This window comes from Penicillium atrosanguineum (genome assembly GCF_028827265.1).
Source record: "Penicillium atrosanguineum strain IBT 20685 chromosome Unknown utg000008l_segment0_segment0, whole genome shotgun sequence".
Classification (NCBI taxonomy): Eukaryota; Fungi; Ascomycota; class Eurotiomycetes; order Eurotiales; family Aspergillaceae; genus Penicillium; species Penicillium atrosanguineum.
Window position 1 is genome coordinate 2,031,976 of NW_026623140.1, and position 15,538 is coordinate 2,047,513.

The following is a 15,538-nucleotide window of genomic DNA, read 5'->3' on the forward strand; positions in this document are numbered from 1 at the left end:
TGGGGATTTGTACAGAGACTTCCGGTGTGTTCCAGTTGAGTGTAATTGAGTTCTTATCTCGAGGTCAGGGTGCGAAATTGTCAACTGGAAGGGACTAACAGCATGAACAACCTGCTATTGCCCGGTGTATACTCATGAACAAGCAAGTCTGCGTAAGACCAACATCAATAGGTGTTACAATTATACTACCTAAGCCACACTTGCATCTTTAGGGAGTTCCTAGGTTGATAGTGGTTTCCAATTCAAGTGCTAACTGGTTATATCTTTGCGTTGATCTACTTGCCATTTTGTAGACTCATACGTTCAACTAATGTATGAATTAAGAAGTGGGCCGAAGTTTGATAGTCATAGCCTAAAGACTAGATAAGACACGTTCATGGCGATCTCCGCCTTACGGTAGCCGGCAGACGCCGTCGGACTCCACTCGACATGCGCGTTTACTGCGAATGCTCGGCTCAAGAACATCCGAATAGAAGTGGAAAAAAAATGCAGACCAGTTTTTTAGGCGAGGCAACGGACAATGCCCGACAAAAATTTAGAAAGAATGTAGAGCTGCATGGCCACGTGCTCCATGTACTTGGTTCAGACGTACCGTTGCCTCACGGCCCAAGAAGAGCCGACAGTCACAGGGCAGACACAACCGACCACGGGCTCCATATACTTGGTTCGGAAGCCCCATCTCCCCAGCATTGGATGACCAGAATGGGCTGATATCAACAAGGGCCTGGAGCTATGATCGACCAGTCGGGACAACCACCCGGGAGCACGTTGCCACCTGATCTATTGAAAATTTACGGCCCCTACTGCAGGAGACTGCAGTTGGTTCGCGATCTCGGGAGCAATAGCAGCCTCCACCTTCTCTTAGCGTTCACCGTTGGCTCTAGTGTCCCTGCATCTGGTGGATCGCCTGTATGTCAGAGTGGGTAGGTGGCACCCCAACCCGAACCGGTCGCCGCTTGATGCCGGGCCTATGCCTATCCTAGGTATCAATGCGCGTGAACTAAACCACCTGTAATTCATGCGGCCAACTCACAATCAGCCAATCGGACTCCACTTGAATGTCATGTTCGATCATCTATCAACGTGCCATAGCGGGAAGGTGCTGTCCCAGACAATGAAGATCTCACGCATTAACGGAGATTGGGATAGTCAAAGCTGAAGGAGACACAGGAGTAATCTACTGACCCGTGTGACAGAAGATATATTGCATACATAACCCTGGAACACAACAACGAAGCCAAGGAAATTGAAATTGAAATTGAAATTGAATCGCGCGTGGATCTACGTGTCTCGGAGCCATGGGTAGTTTCTAGTCTCTTAGTTCATGAAAAAAAAAAACAAATCAGATGTTGCATTTGTAAGATCGGGCATCGCCTAGCGACAAGTTACGGGATCGCAGGCAAATGGAAAGAGGAAGGGAGGGCGTGGGTCAATTGAGGATTCCCATTGGCGGCTTCAATAAAGTTGGCCCCACTGGGACGTTGACCACGGGGTGGATATGGGCCCTGTGATTGGTTGTTCCGGGACTACATCGCATGGCCCCCGCGTGGTTTCCCTTGAGTCTCACATCCCATGTGCGGTCCCGAGTGCCCAGAATGTGGCTGCCGGCTGAGACGGTGTCAAGACTTGTGGCGAGGTGATTTCGACGGGATGTCGTGACAAGCAATCGCCAAGTTGTCAAGCAATCGCCAAGGCGGTCTTGGTATTCTTGGTCTTATAAAGATGGCGTTTAAGGGTCTTGGTATTCGGAGCTGGAGCTGGAGATCCAGATCAAGACCACCACTGCCCGTAGAAAGTCCGTAGAAACAGGGGGGGCACCACCAATAGAGCATGCTGAGTATCGAGGTCAATTCTCAAACAAAGCTACTGTCGGGCAACAAACCCAGTCCGCACAAGGTCATTCGAGCGGCGACCCAATCGCATGGTCGAGCGAGGGCGTCGCACACTCCATTGCGTTGTTCTAGAAAGTCCATTGCATGCGCAGGAGCCACTGAGCCCAGACTAGATCCAGGCACAATTCATCTAGTGCGGTCTAATTGCTCGGCTCGTGGCTCCATGCGGACCCATTCGCGCACTCCGATGTCCTTTGCCCGGTCAGTGCGCCCGAGATGGCCCCCCGGCTAGCGCTGCGAACGAGCAATGCCCGTATCCACCCCCGTGTCAAACCGTGCTCGCATGCATGGCTGCGATAGGGCCACTGCGGCTTGACTGGCTTTCGATATGTGGTTCGCGGTGGGTTTAGTGCTGATTAGGTCCGTCGCATGGCTGGCGCGCGTGCTTCGCTTGCCCATGCCGCCCTGTTCAGAGCCGGGGAATAAATATGCATGGCTCGTCCGCGTCTGGATGATTTTCGTTCTGTCCTGCAACTCCCTTCCCAAATCAGTCATCAGATCTCCTGCTGACTCTAGGGTCCTGTGGTTGAAGCTTTTATTAATTCTTCTACCCTTGAACCGTCGCTATGGAGGTTCCCAAGCAGGCTCTCAACTCCATCGATGAGATGGAGATCCACGAGAAGATGGCCTTCGACGAGGTCATCCGTCCCACCGACTCCTACACCGAGAACGGTACCTACTGGGCTGATCTGCCCGTCGGTCAGCGTATCAGCTTCGTCACCGCCCAGGATGCCATTGAGGCTCGCAAGGAGTTCACCTGGCTGTGGGAAATGTTCAAGGCTGATCCCTTGGCCCCTATCGGTCACTACTTCCGCAACGCCGTCTTGCCCGGTGCCGGTCTTGGTCTCGAGGGGTAAGTCGCTTTCTGGCAGCGATGCTTAAATCCGGAAATAGCATCGAGCTAACCCCTTGCCTGTCTAGTTACGTCCTGTTCTCCATCTCCAACGTTAGCTCCCTGTTCAAGGAATCTTTCCCTGAGTGCTGGAGCAAGAAGGAAATCTGTTCTGCCAACTGGATTGCTGCCGTCAACTATATGGAGGTTGCCGGTATCATCGTCGGTCAACTTCTCGTCGGTGTTCTTGGTGACTGGTAAGCCTGACCTGTAAAGGACGCCCCACTGTCAAATACTAATCAGGAAATTCTAGGATCGGTCGTCGCTGGGGTCTGATTCAGGATGCCACTATCATGTTCATTGGTCTTATTATGCTTACTGCCTCCTGGGGTGTTACCCAGAACGGCTGGGTCATCTGTTACGCTTGGTCTCTCTTCTTCTACTCCATTGGTGTCGGTGGTGAATACCCCATGACTGCCACCATTGGTATGGAGAAGGGCTACACCTCCGGCAAGATCAGCACTGCCAACGACCGTCTGCACCGTGGCCGTACCGTCGTCGGTGCTTTCCTGATGCAGGGTTGGGGTCAGTTCTTCAACCAGGTCATCCTTATCCTCCTGCTTCTGATCTTCCACCACGGCTCTGGCAATCCTCCCTATTCTGCTCTTGCCACCCAGTGGACTTATCGTGTCTCTTTCGCCATCCCTGCCGTCGGTACCCTTTGGCTCGTCTACTACCGTGCTTACCACATGAAGGCGGCCTCCAAGCAGCTCGAGGCCCAGAAGAAGAAGGCTTCCATCACTGGATACGACAAGGAGTCTCTCTCCCTGGTTTTCAAGCACTTCACTCCTCGTCTTCTCGCCACTGCCGGTGGTTGGTTCGCTAACGATGTCTTCTTCTACGGCAACAAGCTCTTCCAGAGCAAGTTCATTGATGTTATCAGCCCTCACTCGAAAGGTGTCACCACTAATTGGCTCTGGAACCTGGCCAACATCGGCTGTGAGCTTGCCGGCTACTACTGTGCCTGCTGGTTTGTCGACAACAAGCTGTACGGCCGTAAGTGGATGCAGATCGTCGGCTTCCTTATGTGTTTCATCCTCTTCGCCATCCCCGCTTTCAAGCTCAAGTACTATGAGGAGCCCGCCCACATCCACTCCTTCCAGGCCATGTACTTCTTGTCCTCCTTCTTCAACCAGTTCGGTCCCAACTGTATTACCTTCCTTGTCGCCGCCGAGTGTTTCCCCACCCCCATCCGTGGTACCGCTCACGGTATTGCTGCCGCCGCTGGTAAGGTCGGTGCTCTCATCATCGCCATCATCGGCTCCTACACCTCCCTCCAGCAGCAGTTCTACATCGTGCCCTGGTTCGGTCTTGCCGGTGCCGCACTTACCTGGCTCTGCCTTCCTGACACCACCGGTCTTGACCTCCGCGAGCAGGAGCGCCGCTGGAAGTTCATCCGCGAGGGCCGCGAGTCCGAGTACCACGGCCCCGCTGTCCACCGAAAGCACTTGTCTGTCTGGGAGCGCTTTATGGGCAAGGGCAAGTACTACGATGCTGCCCTTGACTACCAAGACAAGGTCCGCGAGTACCGTGCCGAGTGGGAGGCTGCCATGGCTGCCCGCACTGACGAGAAGGCTATCTACGATGCCGATGATCTTGATGAGCATATTCTCTCTGGCTCCATGCACACCTACTTCGAGCGTACCACCCCTGACTTCCGTGGTATCGAGAAGGAGACTCACACTGAGGAGCCCATGGCTCTCCCCGCTTCCGCTGCGGATCAGGAGAAGCCCCTGAACCACTAAGTGGATCTTGGTGAATGTGCTTGATGTTGGATGACGCACATGCCTCCAAGTGATTTTGGAGAAGTCGCTATAGAATGTTGTATAATTTAATACCCCCGCTGATGCGTCAGGACGAGACTGTCATCATGTCATACGCTGTGAAAAAAAAGTCCTGTTGATACGCTCGGTTTTCCTCTTCATCTCTTTTGTTTTTAACATCTTTGAGTCATTTTGATCATCAATCTGGCATTACACTTAGGATAGCTTATCCTATCAAATATATACCCATATACCAATAATGGCGTCAACTTCCTTCTTCAAAACTCTAAGGTTTCAATTCGGTAATGTTCTTTTCCAGAACCAGAGTTTCAATTCTTCAAACCAAGCATACAGTACTATTCGAAGTCAGTCAGAGGCCCCATGATATTACGGAACAGCAATAGGTTGGAGCGGATGTTTATGAATTCCTCCATTTTGTCGTTCAACAGCCAAGGTTTAGGGGGTTCGAAACTTCAGCTTGTAAGGTGACAGTTCGTCTGGAAATCGGGACAATTCATCAGCCAGCCTCAATGAACCACAAGCTTTCCATTTATTTTTTCTTATGTTCAATGATCTGCATCTGCTTTTCTGCATCCTGTCATATCCATAATCTGTTCAACATTTTCTCAACCTTTGGGCGGTCTCCTGCTTCTTATTGATATCATGACTTTTGACGAACAAACTCAGCAAAAGTGCAACCGCGGCTATTGCGCAGCAAACAATCCATACATCGCGTAGGCTATCGGTGTAAGCGTGTCGCACAAATTCCCTCGTCTTTGGATTGGTGATCATTCTTATCGCCTGGACCGCGCTGATAGCACTTTTGCTATACAGTTCTATCGAGTGCTGAGGAATTAAGTACTTGTTAAGATTGACTTTCATGCGATTTTGAAAGACGGCTTCCCCAATTGCAATCCCAAGAGTCTGACCTATGCCCCTGAAGAAACTGAACATCGCCACGGCCATTGGAAGATCCTCTGCTGATGTGGAGGCTTGAATGGCGTAGGCCATAGATGTCACCAGAAGACCAAGGCCCAAGCCAGGGACAATGTTCAAGAAGATCCACTGGGGGATAGTACTGTCTACTTGAAGCAGACAAAGCAACCCTAGGCCTAGGACAGTAATTATCCAGCCTGACCAGATCGCCCACCTATACCGGCCGGTCTTGGTGACAATCAGGGCGGTCATTGTAGTTATAGGGCCAATCGTGAATGTCTCTGGAAACAGCGCAACACTCGAGAGGATCGGGTTATAGCCTTGTACTGCCTCATAGTAAAGAGGAAGATAGTACAATAGACACCAGAGGAGAAGTCCTAGAATGGTAGTGCAGATGTACATGACTGAATTAGTTCTGTCCCGGAAAACGGACTTTGGGATCATTGGGTCCTTGGCGACGTAATATTCGTACCATCCAAATGTAGCCAACCCAGCCAGTCCGATAGTCAGTGGTGCAGATGTTTTCCATGAACTCCAGGGATGCTCAATCCCACCCCATGTAAGCGGGATTAGGGTTGACGTCAGGGCACTGACAAGGAGTATTGTACCGCAGTAATCTATGCGTCGAAGCTTTTGCATGAAACCTTCCCTCGGAAGGACTAATTTCAGAAAAAGGAAGATTAAACCTGCTGCGATGCCGATAAGAGGCAAATTGATGTAGAATATCCATCTCTGCTCGGTTGGTTCGGATTATTGGATGCACTTCACTTCTGTTTGCAGCATTCCGTATCTCGAGGTCCCACTTACCCAGCTGACATTTTGAGCAAATCCCCCTCCAAGAAGTGGGCCTGTAACAGACCCAATACTCCAAGCCGCTCCAAGGTATCCGAAATACAGTCCACGAAGTCGGAGTGGCGCAAGGTCAGTCATAATGATCTCTGATAGTGCAATGAGACCACCGCCACCGACTCCTTGAATAGAGCGTCCGATGAGCAACTCTGTAACATTGTGACATACTGCAGCAACGACCGTGCCAGTCAGAAAAAATGCCAGGGCTACGGAGGTCAAAGCCTTCCGGCCAAAAATGTTGGACAGAGATGCAAATGTTGGCTGAAACACTATTTCGAACATTATTAGGAAAGAAACAATCAGGGTTCTGTTCTGTTCCACATACCTGTCGAAGATAGCAAGAAAGAGGTTCCGCTCCAGTAGCCTTCCACTGTTGTGCCACCCAGATCACTGGAAATAATCTATGAATATGAGCATATATGCCGAGTGCGTTTGTTCTAGTGATCTCCTTACAGGCAATGCAACAGAAATAGACGTACTGTCAAGAGCAACCATAAGTGTCAGAATAGCAAGAGCTATGAAAATGAGGGTGCCCTGTCTTCCAAGCGAGAATTTCTCTTCAGGCCGCGATGCTTCATCTGTAATGTCGTCATTTGGGGGATGACAAGCTTGATGAGCGCCCTCTAACTGATCTGATGACTGTTCCATAGTGTGATTTGATGAAATATTGTGCCGAATGCGATCGCATTCAATTCTGGCCTAATGGAGGATGTGGACTGAAGCCTTTTTGTTATCATGTTAAAGGAGGATGAAATAAGCAGTATTTACATCCCATCAACATTCATCCACCAAGGTCAATCAAACTTTTTAATGGAATGGCCTAGTACAACCTATCTACAAGACTTGCAAACCCCCTTAGGAAGTGGGGCCTCTCCTGACATGATCTCTCTGTAAGGTAAGTTGTATCTATAAGACTTGCAAAGCCCCTTAGGGAGTGGGGCCTCTCCTGACATGATCTCTGTAAGGTAAGATGTATACAGGGAATGCCAATCTAATCTACCTTCCAAGTTTTCATGGATAAATCCTGTTGCACAATACCTAATACCGCAAGAATGTAGGATTTCTTGCAGTATCCACTACCTCAATTATGTTACCTAGGTATTGGGTTCGGACTGGAATTTCAGGTATGATGTCAGGTGCCACAGCTCCACCGTGCTAATTACATGTTAGAGCTCACGCATAACATGAAATAGTATGTAGCTAAAGTTGATTTTTGCAGTGTGCACACCCGCATAGGCAGCAAAAGTCACTCCACTATGGCGACTTTAATGCGAACACTTCGAATTTTGTTTCAGCCTAAGAAATCTCTACGCTGGTATCAAGCTAGCCCTACAATTTTTCGACGGAACATCGACGCCGTCGAAGGATTCCATGTTACCTCCGGATCAGAGAACGTGCCTCAAGGGCGCAGGAGACTGGACCTCACAGCTACCGTGAATTTACAAGTGGGGAATGGGAATAAACCAACTCGGCATCAAGCCCGCAAAGCCTGGATTGCACTCAGGCGAAAACATCCCGCCATGGCATCAGTCATCCAGGGGTCCAAACGGGTCTACTACAGGATGGACCACCAGGAACGACAGGCATGGCTGGATGAAACATTCGTCAATGTCCCTGGAGAGCATGCTCTGACACCGGAAGTGCTCAATCGGTACAAGGCGACATCAAGGCCGACAATGTATTTTTTGGAAGATGCACACATGTTCGCCTTGCGCACACCGCACTATACAATGGATGGACTGGGTGTATTTTCGCTTCTGGGCGAATATCTGGCCGAGCTTGGGCGAATAGCCAATAAAGAACAAAATGCCTGCTTTGATGAGCAGCCATCGGACCTGGCATCCTGCCTCGAAGAAGCCGTTCAACCCACCTTTCCGTCACCAAGACAACTTTTACGACTTTGGAGAATCCGACGAAACTGGCTTCAAAGCTACCCATCCATTGCAATTAAGCCGGATAAGATTGATTATTCCTCCATATCGTCCTGGAAAGATCTCCAATTCTCCAACTCAGAGACAAAATGTCTCCTCACACGGGCAAAGCAAAATGGTCTGTCGTTAACCCATGTAGCTCATGCTGCTCTGATTATTGGCGCAATGAAACACGGAGTCTATCCAGAGGGATCTAATTACACACAAATGATCGTTTTAAACATGCGGGGTCGCGCGGCTGATATGTCCTCACACGTGAAAAACATCGCATCGACTCAGCATGCGATATGGCCATTCACTCTCCCAGTCAGCACTTGCCTTTTAGATGTCGCAGAACAAATGAAGCAAATATATATGAATGCTGTAGGTGACCCCGACTTATTGTCACTTGCGGGGCCTATTTTCATCGAAGGAATGCGTACAATTCCAGCCTCTTCCCACCTTTTCCACAGTTCACCCTTTGTCAGTAGCTGTGGAAAACTGGACAACGTGATTGCACCATCATACGGCACCTTGTATGTTGAAAATGTTTCTATCATGGCAGAAATCTCTCAGGAAGACATTGTTGCAATCGTATGGTCTTATAAAGGCCAATTGACGATACGGGTGTTTTATAATGAAGGAAAACACAGTGCCAGCAATATACAGCGTTATATTCAGCTAACGGGCGAAGTGCTCAAGAAAGGGTTTGACATGACACAATAGACCTTTTTGGATATTTGATTCGATAGTCGTTGACAGATTACCGCTTCCTTTTTTATTAGATTTGTTTGTATTTGGAACAAATGATCCAACAAGCTCACTTCTCTAATTCAATTTTCACATTCCGTCTTAAAAACACTGTTTAGCTGGTTCAGGATTCTTATCTACGGACCTAATTCAGTTGATAGTGTTTTGTCCCAGACGGCGAACGAAAACCAAGTTTCTTGTCTTCATGTTTCTGTATTGCCAATGTTCACTCACCATCACCCAGACACCATTTAGGTTCTGCATAACCCTGCCCATAGGGTTACACATGACGCGCGTGTTTTTTTCTTTCAATTAAAAGTAACAAGGCATTCAATGTGGCAGTGAATGCATGCATAAATAGATCTACTTCCTGGAACTGTATTTAGTTTTATGAGGTACTTTGGCATGACGCCCAATGTTGAGCACTCCTATCCCAGCTAGCGTCTCTCACTTGGAGACATTATTATGTAATCTGACTTACCTGGGCCACGTGGAACATTGTAATGCTGTCATATGTAAGGTATGTAGGCACTTCATTGTGCAGGTGTAGTATTCAGTAAGGTACGAATACGATCAATGGAATGTGGAGGCATTTGCGGAAACTATTTCCATCACGTTAGCAAGGCTAGAATTTACGATATTTCTATTTCTACGGACTTCCGAAATAGTGTTTCAACCGAGAATTGGATCTGTGACTTGTCAATTATTCCTGAATATTTTCCACAAATATTGCGCCTCCTAGATAGTTTACTAATTATTCAAGAAAAATCATCATCATAGATTTCTTGAAGTGGACGGTACATAGAGTTTCTATTGTCTGCCTCCTAGTTGCGATACACGCATTGCAGAATCTCCTGGTTCTGTTGCTGGAAAAACTTGCTGAAGAAAAACTTGCTGATTTTGGAATGCGCCTCTCCATACCGAGTTATTAGAGTTTTATATAGCATAACCCCTTGATTTTTGGACGTATGGCCTGTCCTAGTGAGTAATTACACGTAGGAATAGGGTAACAGTGGGGAGTATCATATGTAGATAAACCAAGGACCTGCAATGACGTGTGATTTCTGAGTCCCAATGTAGATCGGAATGAACGACTCTGTTCTGGCCTTTTATATACCCCAACTTACTACTTTATTCATTATTAGTATACGATCTTTTCTAACCCAAATTCTGTCACCAATACCAAGGATGTGGGAATTCTACGACGACAAGACGATTCTAATCACTGGCGGATCTGGATTCGTGGGCACGGCCATTGTTCATCGTCTGCTCTCACAAACATCCGCGAAACATGTCTACGTGCTCTGTAGAGGTGGTTCCGGGTAGGTCTATGCTTATCAAAAAGAAAATTGGAGCCAAAATTGAGTTGTTGCGGCAGAAAACTTCGACAAAAATGGGACAAATGGTTACCCCTGTCGACAGTCGAGAATCTTTGGGACCCATGTCGTCTCACAGTTCTTGATGGAGACATACTTACCCCCAATATGGGGCTTGACGAACGAGACTCAAACATCCTGCGAGGAGAAGCCAACGTCATTATTCATGCAGCATCTTCCATCAACTTAGCGAAATCTCTCAACGACTTAAAAAATGTTATAGTTGGAGCTAGCGAGATGGTAGCCGGGTTCGCGTTAGGCTGCAAGTCACTTGACTGTTTTGTCTATGTCTCAACGGCGTACGCCAATTCACACCTTCACGCACAGAGTCCCATGTTCGAAACCGACGTCAACGAAGAAGTTTACGAACTAGATGTTTACAAAGATGTCTATGAAGAATGGGTCGATGTGCAGAAACTCGGGACGAGTCGGACGTTTGAAATATATGATTTCCCATTCCCATATGCCTACGCAAAGCACCTGACAGAGCGTCTTCTTTTGTCCATGTTCAATGTTTCTGGTGCCAAGGACAAACTCTTGATTGCACGACCCTCCATCGTGGGACCGGCCCAGCTTCTTCCATATCCAGGGTACAGCGTCCCTACCTCAACACCCTCGACTATGCTGGCAGCAAGTCTGGCCCTTCTGCCACAATGGAACTTTTGCGTTGCGACAAGTTCGCGGGACCCAGATTCAGAAATCCATACCGATGAAGTCCCTGTAGATGTCGTTGTTGACCGCCTACTCAGCCATCTCGCAATGGGGACACGGGGCTGCTTCCACGCAGTCAGTGGGAAGCGGGCTCGACTACGCTTGAAAGAATGGTGGCAGCCAGCAGCACAGCTACGACGAATCCCGTGGGGATTGAACTTACAATGGGTGTCAGCACATTGGAGATCTCCAATTCAAAATCCTATTGCTCGGATATACGTTATCCTCGGCACTTCCTTTGTATTCCACGAGGATAGAACAGTGTCATTGAGTCAAGGAATGTCAAAGGAAGACCAAGCAGGGCTGCAGCTTTTCACTGACATCAACCTGGGTGACCACCTCCTTTCCCGACAGGAGGATATTCGCTACGTAATGGACCAGATTGCATCCAAAAATACTTGGGCATGGCTAATGTACAAGCTCTTTTATTGAATTGAATTTATCCTACTTTTCAATACATATCTTGATCATGAAATATGGTAGAGAGCGTACCAATGAAAATACTTCGTCTACAACTAATAACGCTATATGTTTGTCAGCCTCAGCTCCAATCGCGAACTTCCCAACGGCAGACGCAACCCTACTACAACAAACTATACATTCCAATCCCAACTAAGTAGGCATCTGTATACTTTGGCTCCTTCTGGCAGTCGATCCAGCAGTCCGATAGGGGTTATGAGGGAATTGCTAAAAATTAGGCTAGCTTACTTCGAGTTGGGGTTCGGGATTTAATGTCTAATAGTGTACGGGTAGGTCTGATTTCGAATATTACTGTAGCTCGTCTTTTTCATGCACACTAAGCTGGCTCCATGTGATGCAATCCCAGCATATGTGCTCAAGTGCTGTCTGATTGGAGATCTCCCCACTTAATCGTATGCATCATCCCTAAAATTGGCCTGACGCACTAAACTATGCACAGCAAGATGACTATGCCGATGGCGCCCATGGTCAAGTGGGGGTGAGGGGCAACTTAGCTCCCTGAAAATTGAACCTGGGTCACCACGCGACAGCGACACCAAATACTGCATGTCCAGAATAATCTTCTCCGTCGCCACCGAGCCTGAGAACCACCGATGCAATATATGCAAGGCCACGTTAGCACTCTCAATTGCACTCTCCATATTCATCTGCATGCCTAGTACGGGTGATGATGGGAGAAATAGCGTCAGCCTCGTTGCATGGTAGGCGCATACAGCAATGTAAGATGGCAGGACTGGGTGACCGGTGAGATCCAGAAGCCCCTTCAAGATCTCATTAATGTTCTTGACATGATCCTGGCACGCCTTAACAGCATGAGCCTTGAGACTGGGCTCAACGGTTTCCATGATGACCTTCGGTGCAGCCTGGGGATATCTAGGAAGAAACATTCGGTACAAGTCGCAGTGCACTTGATGCCAGGTCATTGAGACTTGGAGGTACCGTGCAAACCACCTGGAGTCTTTCTTCTCAGCTACACTAGCTGTAGCTGCGACGTTGTATTGGAAAGAATATTCAACTTCCGCCTGTACTCGCCGTAAATCGTTCTGGATGTCCTGGACCAGACCGCTTAGTTGAGCCAGTGGCTGTTCTGATAGCGCCAGCTGTCGTGTCAGCCGCATTACATCTTTGGCGATTTTTGAGAGTTGAATGCATGCAGCTAATAAGCTGCATACTTCCGTTGAATTGCTTTCCATCAAATGCTGCCGGCCTGCTATTTGGACGTTGGGATTTCCATCCCGGTATGCATCTTCTGAGCTCGGGAGACGCTGGTAAATAATTGAGTGAGATATTGTCTCGTATTCGGGTAACCCGACAGAAAATACCCCGTCCATTAAGCTAAGAGTCCAAAGGACACGCCTGCGTGTTTCTTGGGCAACGAAGCTGAGCTCCGGTCGCTCGTAATTCAGTCTTAATGCGGTAGCTCCTCGAGCAGCGATTCCAGCGAGCATATATGCACGAGCGAATCGGCCGGTTTGGATGTGATAGTGGATCACTAGAAGGAGACATTGAATCTGGATGATCGATGGCTTTTCCAAGTGTTTCCAGATTTCTGTTTCTACCTTAGAAACCCATAGATTACTTGGATCAGATGATAAATGATTCGATGAAAGGCTCACTCTTGATATGGCTGAAATTGAAAGGACCAGATTTTGATCAATTGTGCCATTGAGGCATTGTTGCCGGATTGACGGTTCATGAAGGAAGGCGAAAGAGGCAATTGGATAGAGATAATTGAAGAAGTCATCAATCCTTCGTAGAAGCTCCTCGCGATGGATAAACGATCCGACTAGTTCCTCCTGCCGCTCATCCTGGGTTGGTTTTTGTGGTTCATCGGTCTGTTTCGTCGTCGGGTACCGACATGGACGACCCCGACGGTGACAACTCTCACATTCAGGGAGCTCACCCGAGCATCGCGCCTTCTGGTGATGGCATTCTATGCATGCCTGCGCCCCTCGACGCCGTTCGGGGCGTCTAACAGTCTCCTCGTGGCGTGTCCGACGGGTCGTAGAGCTGGCTGCGGCCTTCTGGAACGAGCATTTGAAGTCCAAACGCTCACAATTCCCACATGTGTCGGACCGGCGATCACAGCGCACCTAGACAGCAACTTAGCACAAGTCAAGGCAGGCTTCCGGCAAAGATTGTACCTTTCGACAGCGGCATTGGAAACATGGGGAGCGCTGGACACGGCCCATGTATATCAGGTCCTCCCCAGAGAGAGGTCAGTGCCAATCTACAAGAGTTAGTTTTCCATGTAGACCGGGTATTGGTCCGTTAGAGGGACGTGGTTGGGCTCAGGTGGATGTTGAAATTAGAGGGCTCATAGTCCGGCAAAACTGCGGCAAGTTTGATTTTGCGGGGTCTGGATCTGTGATGCCATTCTTAGTCGAATCACACCATATTTAGCCAGCAAGACCACTAGTTCGAATTGGGACAATAAGTCATGTACTGTATGCTCATGGATCCCCGCAATGGTTACATCAAACTGTATGTAATCTTCGAAGTTATGATCATCTTGCAAGCACTGAGACTAAATGGCTATTTCCATTTCCCCGATAACCCCACAACGGATATACAAGTGTCGACTAAGGTGGCATGACAAAGTCGGGGTGAAGATCACTCGCCACTCGGAGAAACAAGCCTGCATACTGTTCAGTACAGTACAGTAGGTTTGATCATTCGATAATCATATGATAGTACATCACCTCGCATAGGAGTGAATTGGCTGTACGAGGGTACATCGGAAGTGGCAGATTTATGATGTGTCGAGCCAACTGACCTTGCAATGTTGAGTCTAGAACCTTAATAGGATCGCCACATAAGGGATAACCGATGCAAATAACAATCAAAACAAGAATCAAGAACATCTCCGCACGAACCTCAAATCTTAAGGACAACATACATCACCATTACTCACCAAGTGATAATTGAGCGCCGTTGATAGGCGCTCGGCCATGTGACTTCCCGGACCAATAGTTGATCCGGGACCCCACCCCGGCCCGGAGCTTCGGCGGTCTTCTAACGCAAAAAGTCCCCCAGATCGCACGACTCTCTCAATCCATCCCCCCTGATGCCTTCACGATCCATCCACCATGAAGTTCTTCGAGAATAGATTCACCTACGACTACTCCTTCCCTGCTGTTTCTCTCGCCTACTTCCTCCGCTATCCAAACCCCTACTCCCGCCATGTCCTTACTACCGACGTGATCGAGCGCCATGTTGATCCAAACACCCAGCGCCTTCACACCACGCGGCTGCACCTGAAGAAATCAAAGGTTCCTTCGGGTATACTTAAACTGCTACCCAAAGGAATGGGTGGCTCCGACAACTCTGGCCAGAGCTATATCCTGGAGACCACTGTGGTCGACCCCAATGAGGGTTGGATGACGACTGAGTCTCGCAACATGGAATGGACTGGTATCCTGAGCGTCGTTGAGAAGCAGCATTATCAGCGGCATTTTGCTGAAGAGGATACGCGCGCTCTGGATGGGTTGTCAATCGATAAGAACAACGAACACACCACTGTTCGGACTACCGTGACATTCAAGTCTCGACTTGGCAACGGAAAGTTGCTCGGGCGGAAGAAGACAGAATCTTCCCCAGGCCAGGTCGATGCGGAAGAAGATGCCCCTAAGAAGGGCTTTTTCTCATCGCTGTCCACTGCCGGCATTCAACGAACCATCGAGCTGATTGGAGTCAGTCGGACACGTGACGCGGTGCTGAAGAGCAAAGAAGGCATGAATATTGTTCTGGAGCGCCTGCGTAAGGGCGGCATCGTCGGCGTTTTGGAAGGTATGCGCAAAGACCGCGAGGCGGCATTCGGACCTGATGGGCCTTGGAAGCGCGTGTGGTTGAATGGAAGTGGCCCCAAGGGTCGGGGTATCGAGGATGACGACTAAGTCCCAGTCACGACATTCGCTCATTTGTGTCGTTTCCTGGGTATTGACGCATTTCCCCTGCATATTTGATTTCAAGCGTGGAG

General features: G+C 48.8%; 6 protein-coding genes across 6 annotated transcripts; 4 read left to right on the forward strand and 2 right to left on the reverse strand.

Moving 5' to 3' along the window:
* Window positions 1-2,458: 2,458 nt before the first annotated feature.
* N7443_010280 (uncharacterized protein) lies at window positions 2,459-4,529 on the forward strand (the record flags this gene model as incomplete). Its single annotated transcript, XM_056890336.1, has 3 exons — window positions 2,459-2,745; window positions 2,814-2,981; window positions 3,038-4,529. The coding sequence occupies 3 exons, from the start codon at window positions 2,459-2,461 to the stop codon at window positions 4,527-4,529; spliced, it is 1,947 nt and encodes a 648-aa protein (XP_056736827.1).
* A 633-nt stretch (window positions 4,530-5,162) lies between these two features.
* Window positions 5,163-6,980, reverse strand: N7443_010281 (uncharacterized protein; the record flags this gene model as incomplete). The annotated part of the gene is made up of 4 exons (XM_056890337.1): window positions 5,163-6,215; window positions 6,291-6,601; window positions 6,658-6,733; window positions 6,786-6,980. The coding sequence occupies 4 exons, from the start codon at window positions 6,978-6,980 to the stop codon at window positions 5,163-5,165; spliced, it is 1,635 nt and encodes a 544-aa protein (XP_056736828.1).
* Window positions 6,981-7,588: 608 nt separating this feature from the next.
* Window positions 7,589-8,968, forward strand: N7443_010282 (uncharacterized protein; the record flags this gene model as incomplete). Its single annotated transcript, XM_056890338.1, has 1 exon — window positions 7,589-8,968. The coding sequence occupies one exon, from the start codon at window positions 7,589-7,591 to the stop codon at window positions 8,966-8,968; it is 1,380 nt and encodes a 459-aa protein (XP_056736829.1).
* A 1,212-nt stretch (window positions 8,969-10,180) lies between these two features.
* N7443_010283 (uncharacterized protein) lies at window positions 10,181-11,511 on the forward strand (the record flags this gene model as incomplete). Its single annotated transcript, XM_056890339.1, has 2 exons — window positions 10,181-10,314; window positions 10,371-11,511. The coding sequence occupies 2 exons, from the start codon at window positions 10,181-10,183 to the stop codon at window positions 11,509-11,511; spliced, it is 1,275 nt and encodes a 424-aa protein (XP_056736830.1).
* A 434-nt stretch (window positions 11,512-11,945) lies between these two features.
* On the reverse strand, window positions 11,946-13,007 carry N7443_010284 (fungal specific transcription factor domain-containing protein; the record flags this gene model as incomplete). The annotated part of the gene is made up of 2 exons (XM_056890340.1): window positions 11,946-12,659; window positions 12,732-13,007. 2 exons carry the CDS (start codon window positions 13,005-13,007, stop codon window positions 11,946-11,948), a joined length of 990 nt encoding a protein of 329 aa, XP_056736831.1.
* A 1,641-nt stretch (window positions 13,008-14,648) lies between these two features.
* Window positions 14,649-15,455, forward strand: N7443_010285 (MSF1 domain protein; the record flags this gene model as incomplete). The annotated part of the gene is made up of 1 exon (XM_056890341.1): window positions 14,649-15,455. One exon carries the CDS (start codon window positions 14,649-14,651, stop codon window positions 15,453-15,455), a length of 807 nt encoding a protein of 268 aa, XP_056736832.1.
* Between the last annotated feature and the right edge of the window lie 83 nt (window positions 15,456-15,538).